Consider the following 5,967-nt stretch of genomic DNA (forward strand, 5'->3'; position numbering starts at 1 on the left):
ACACACACTATTCAACTCCAGCCTCTCAAATGAAAAACAAAGTAAAAAGAGTTCACAAAGACGTGAAGTTACATTTCATAATTACAATATAATAAATATAAAAAAGAACATGTTGAAAGTCTTATATGCACACCTGATATGCTGCGTAGGCAGGGCTCAATGTATTCAGAAAAAATCACACCTGTGTGAACTGAGTGGTGCAACTCCCCTCCCCCCCCCCCCCTCCCCTCCCTCTCTCTCTCTCTCTCTCTCTCTCTCTCTCTCTCTCTCTCATTAGCAGGCAACAGTGCAGCACTATCTCTCTCTCTGTTTCTGGCACAACAGCGCCCCTACTGGTAGTAATAGTCATACTGGTGCTCATAGTCACATAGGCGAACACATAGGTAGGTGAACATGGACATTGCTGTTCCTTGGAGTGGTTGCACCACTCAAAAAATGCACAAGAGCACAAAGCCCTGCACACCGTCCACACTTGCAATACGAACACTTTTATTTAGGCAACGTTTCGGTCAAAGACCTTCTTCGGGCATCTCATCTCTGTCTGAATTTCTGCCACTCAGCCCTGGAGCCATTTATTGAGAAGTTCAAACTCCCATTATCCAGTCGTGATAAGCAGGTGAGAAGCTGACAGGTTCCTGGTGTGTCATCCTGGGGAAACCCATCGCCATCGGCAAAGACAAAAATATTTCCTTTGAATTTGCCTCCACGTAGAGACGGCGGGATGTTGGCCCGCTCACTGTCCTCCAGCCCTCCTCTTCCGGTGGTTTTAGTGTGTCTTTGTTTTCATTCCTATACCAACAACAACTCTACAACGTAACGGGAGTTGCCGACAGATTCAGCTGCAGCGCTCTGGATGAGCATTGAGAGATTAGGTGTGTGTTGACGACATGGGCACCATGATCTCGTGGCCACAGGGACTCACCACACGTTCACTGGCGACGTGTTTTAAATACTTTCTCAGGATGCGGGGGACGTCCCGGAGGCTTTCGATGGCGGGGTCCTTATCGGCCGAGGGGACGTATCTTCGAATGGCGACACGCGCCTGTGACATCAGTGTTTTGGGACAGACTGGTGGATTTTTCATAAAAGAAAAAGAAAAAAAGAGGGGAAAAAAATATATATATATATTAGTTTACTGCAGGGATATAATTTCAATATCTTTTGGAATGCTTTTTTTATTTGCTCTTATTGTTTATACATTTTTATTGCACTTTGCCATAACTTTACTCAGGCCTATCGTTTTTTATTAATAACTTCAGAAGGTGCTTTGGAACTGTTGTTTTTAAAAGTACTCTATGAAGTTTTATTTTGTTAGGCTAGTATGTTATCATCAGGACAGCTGAATGGATAGAGAGGCCTCTGGGAATAAGAAGGGCTGCCCAGACAAAGTGACGGAAGTGCCCTGCTTAAACCCTAATCTGAGTTCCCAGAAGTGTTATTTTTCGCCACTAGGCGGGCGAGAAAGACTTCTGGGAAAAAAAGGACCGTATCCCTGTGAGGGAAGTACGTTGCGCTCAGAATCTGAGCGGACACTCCCCTTTCCGGTCTGAAGCACTGTGCATACCATGCAAATAGTCCGAAGGGAATCCAATTCCAAATTGAATTGTAGCAGGCCACCACCGCTCAAGGAGCAATTGTTTCCCTTCCGTCTTATTTAGATGTAGCGCCCACTCCATGTGGAACCCGCCCCTGTCTTTTGATTCGCATTTCATTTGAAACGCAACGCACTGGGCCACGCCCCTGCTGCACAGGATCTGAGGCCAATTTTCCTAGACTGTCTTAAACCCTTAAACTGCTCCCTGTGTGTTGTAACATTGGCCCCGTGCCCAAGTCTGCTCCTAATAGTTTGGATGGGCAATGCAGAGGACAAATCCGCGTACTGTATGTGCAAATGTACAGTGACAATTAATTATTATCATGAGTATTGTTATTGCCTGCGGTGTGACATAATATGTACCTTTTTGCTGTAACAGTTGTGTCAACTAGCCCATTCTGACCGGGCACCCATTTTGGTGTCAGCATCATGTTATGCTTTAGCTATTTAAAAATAGCAGATCTACAAGCTCATATCGCGCCACCGAGTGGCGCGATACGAGCTTGTAGGTCTGCTATTTTTGAAAAATCGAAGAGCGACTGACATTTTTAGAATCTGATCTCAGGTCAGAATGGGCTAGAAGAATTGCAAATGTAGCAAATCCCCCAAGACGAGATCTCACCTCTCTCCTTGAGCAGCACGTCCACGGCTTCGTTCTGCACGGTGGTCTTGTCGATGATGAGCGTGGGCAAATACACGTCCGCCCCGAAGTCCACCAGCAGCTGGACGTACACCACGCCGCAGCCGTAGCGCAGGCACGTCTCCAGCACCGTCTTGGGCTGCTTGACGCGGGCCAGGAGCCTCTGGTCTGTGCAGTTGTAGTCCGGGTTGGCGCCGTGCAGCAGCAGGAGCTTGAAGCAGTCCAGGTGCCCGTACACGGCCGAGATGTACAGGGGGCCCCGGCAGGCCGTGGCGGCGCCCGACGCCCAGTCGGGCACCTTGGCCCGGACGTCCACCTCGGCGCCGAAGCGCAGCAGCTCCGTCAGGGTGTCCACGTCGCCCTCGCGGGCGGCGGTGAGCATGGGGGAGCAGTTGTTGTGCGGGCTGCCGTTGGGGTCGGCGCCGGCCCTCAGCAGGGCGCTCACGCAGTCCAGGTGCTTCCCGCCGACCGCCGTGAACAGCGGCGTCTGGGCCTTCACGTCCAGGCTGTCGACCTGTTGGCGGGACACACAAACGCATGAGCAACGTGCAGGCCATATGAGAAGGGTACTTACTATACATTGGTCTTTATCAGAAGTCGCATACACGGGATTACATCCTTGTTTATTGCCATTTCTTTAAGTCGAAATTTTATCCCACGATTTTTGCTATCCATTTTTTTCACCCAGTGTCAATTATCTAATTCTAATGTAATCCTGGGCGCTACACTTCCTCTGCCAACCTGGGGGGGGGGGGGGGGGGGGGGGGGTGGGCGGACTGACCTCATGCTTCCTTCTATGCATGAGGACTCCAAGCTGCTTTTTTTCACCTGACGGGGGAGTTTCCCCGGCCAGACAGAGCGTGTGGAAAGGAACGTTTCGGAGGAACTAATATAGCTGTGAGGTGACAGCACTACCGACTGTGCCATGCACCGTTCCCCCTGTTTATTTCCTTTTAATCATAATATACTTCATTGACAGCCAGGGCTCTATCCATTGCCCACTCCATTTTCCCTCTAGACCCACATACCACAACGCGGTGTATTGAGACTGAGAGCATGTGTAGATCGGCTTTTTTCACTGAATGTTTACCCCAAAACAGGGCCACTATATATAGGGCTTTTCCAAAAGGTTACACCAAGACATTCCACCATAAAGTAACGGTTGGGGGCAGAGCATTCTCACATCATGCCCCCTGTCTCTGGAATGCTCTCCCACAAACAGTAAGAGATGCCAACTCACTAGACATTTTTTAATCTAGACTTAAAACCCATCTTTTTCCCCTGCATTATGGTTCCCCCTAGTTTCACTGAAATCACTATATTCACCGTGCTCTGCACCCTATATTCTATTTTAATAGATCTTCTGAACGCATTTTTAACTGTTTGATTGATTGATTGATTGTTTGAAATATTTATTAACAGTTTGTAGAATTACAGTACATTTCAAGCACAAACTCAATACAAAGACTGTTAACTGTGAGTGGACGACCCAATTAAGCATTACACTTGTTTACAACATGGGGTCCACATTGTTCAATTCATCCTAACGTATGGTACTTATGTCATCCGTATTGGCACATCGTATTAGGCTTGTTATTGTATCATTGTGTTATTGTGCTATTGTATTTTATTTCTGCTTTTTGATGTGTAGCCTATTGTTGTGAAGTGCATAGAGACGTACTTGGGGTGATAAAAATAAACTGAAACTAACATGCCCAAAATATAAGTCCGGGCCTAAAGAGATTAAATGCAAATAATGACGTTTGGACCATTTATTGTTATCGACATTCTAATAGATCCTCGTTTTCTTTTAAGGCAAAACACACTGATATGTGAGCTGACACCTGTAAACAACTGTAAAAGCAAGCAGGAGCCGTTTGTCTCTCACCTCGGCACCGTGCTGCAGCAGCAGCTCCAGGCAGCGCAGGTGTCCCAGGGCGGCGGCGGTCCGCAGAGGAGTCACCGGGATGCCCCACCCGCTACGGGAGTTCACACACCTCCTGTAGCTCTCCTGGGACAGCAGCTCCGACAGCTGGGACGCGTCGTCGCCGCCCACGGCCTGGTTCAACGCCTCGCAATGTTCATGGTCCTCCTCGTCGTCCTCGTTAGGTTGCAGCAGGGAGAAGATCTTGGAAATGTCCATCAGACTCATGTTGAGAGCTCGACTCCTGCACCTGAACTGTGATGGCTATAACTATACCGCGTGCAGTCAAATAAAGTCAAATCCTCTCCATCTGGAATCTGGAATGACGGATGGGATGGAGACATGTCAGAAGTGATTGCACACACAAGCACACACATACGCTGACGTGACACACACGCGCGCACACAACCCAAATGCATTTTTGATATAACAAAGCTCTTTGTTGCATTAAAAGCACCAATCAATAAGCTCCTCAGTCGTGGCAAATTAATTAATGGAATTCTCAAAACTGAACTAGATATTACAGTGGTTGCCAATATGGTGTCCGGAAACCACCAGGGATCCTTCAGAGCGTTCCATTGGGATGCCAGCCAAATGATTCTAGTCATTTCACTATAACTCTACTTAACAGTGCAGGTTCTCAAATGTTTTTGTGTCAAGGACCACCAAATGATTTGGCATAAGCCCCATCTGAAAACATGTTGTGCTAGGGACCACCAGACGAGAACATTTGTGTTAGAAGCTAAATCATTCAAAAATGTTCTCGTAAAAAAAGAAATTATTTTATATATATATAGCAAATGTACAATCTCAAGCTATTTTTGAATGCAATGTATAAAATAGGGTTCAAGACAAGTGGTTAAACTATTTTTGCTATATTTTTTTACAAACTTTGATGACCCTCGGGGGGCCCTCGACCCCACTTTGAGAACAGCTGTCTGTGATTCCCGTAAAGATACATATAGTCACATTTTGAATGTGTTTTGCTTCCTTTTAGAAAGGATTTCTAAACACACACTGCATAATACTGCCTAAAGTACCCATTTCTTCTAAAGTTTGAGATAAACTTTTTACAGCCCCAGAACCTACAATGCTCAACACAGAGTTTGCTGAGTGGAAAGATTTTCATTTTAAACGATAATTATGATAAGAAATACATTGTTTCAGTGTAAAAGATTGTTATGGGGACAGTGTAATTCTATGACGACCCTTGGGTCTCTATTATCTCATTTAGGGTTCCTTCCTTTGTGACAAAATACATTTGAAAGAATACAGGATATTTCAGAGTGAAGTCACAGCAACACAATATTTAATCCGTGTGGCAATTGTATGAGCAAATAAGAGAATACATGCTGTTAATGTTTACTCAAAGATATGACAAAGAACCACCATAAGGGATGAAAATATATGTGACGTGGAATTCATTATGTAAGAATGTTTATAAGACACGACAAACAAATCACTTGACCAAAGCTCTGTGAAACTGACACTGCATACATGTCAACACATCCTCTGACCTTTCAGTTTCCATCAAAAGGCAGACACACACACACACACAAACACACCACATTTGGACTTAAGAGGTTTTCATCCAACAGCAGAGAAATGGAAGTTCAGAGTGGCGTCTGCTTACCTTCATACAGTAGGTTTCCAGCCAATGTTAACACCAAACTCCTTCATAAGTCCATGGATCTGTCACGTGGGAACACTGGGAGCACACTGAGACACTATATGAGCGAGGGTGTGTGTGTGTGTGTGTGTGATGTGAATCTCTGAGGGCTTCACCGTGTGCGCAAGCGTGTGTGTGTG

The 5,967-nt window shown here is 46.0% G+C and overlaps 1 protein-coding gene across 2 annotated transcripts; it reads right to left on the reverse strand.

Annotated features, from left to right (window-relative positions):
• Positions 1-258: 258 nt before the first annotated feature.
• asb12a (ankyrin repeat and SOCS box-containing 12a) lies at positions 259-5,967 on the reverse strand. Of its 2 annotated transcripts, none has more exons than XM_083786186.1 (4): positions 5,792-5,967; positions 4,123-4,468; positions 2,217-2,748; positions 259-1,068 (listed from the first exon to the last, which is right to left on the reverse strand). In XM_083786186.1, exons 2-4 carry the CDS (start codon positions 4,384-4,386, stop codon positions 869-871), a joined length of 996 nt encoding a protein of 331 aa, XP_083642312.1. In that variant the 5' UTR covers positions 4,387-4,468; positions 5,792-5,967; the 3' UTR covers positions 259-868. The 2 variants fall into 2 exon arrangements, with proteins under 2 accessions (XP_083642312.1, XP_083642311.1); XM_083786185.1 differs by having other exon boundaries at positions 4,123-4,475.

This window comes from Protomyctophum parallelum (genome assembly GCF_964188405.1).
Source record: "Protomyctophum parallelum genome assembly, chromosome: 16".
Lineage (NCBI taxonomy): Eukaryota > Metazoa > Chordata > Actinopteri > Myctophiformes > Myctophidae > Protomyctophum > Protomyctophum parallelum.

Excerpts from the sequence above, each read along its gene's own strand:
- asb12a (XM_083786186.1), bottom strand. The coding sequence starts at position 4,386 with ATGAGTCTGATGGACATTTCCAAGATCTTCTCCCTGCTGCAACCTAAC. Across the intron at positions 2,749-4,122 it reads TGCTGCAGCACGGTGCCGAG|GTCGACAGCCTGGACGTGAA; the intron begins GTGAGAGACAAA and ends TCCCGCCAACAG. Across the intron at positions 1,069-2,216 it reads CGTGCTGCTCAAGGAGAGAG|TCTGTCCCAAAACACTGATG; the intron begins GTGAGATCTCGT and ends AAAATCCACCAG.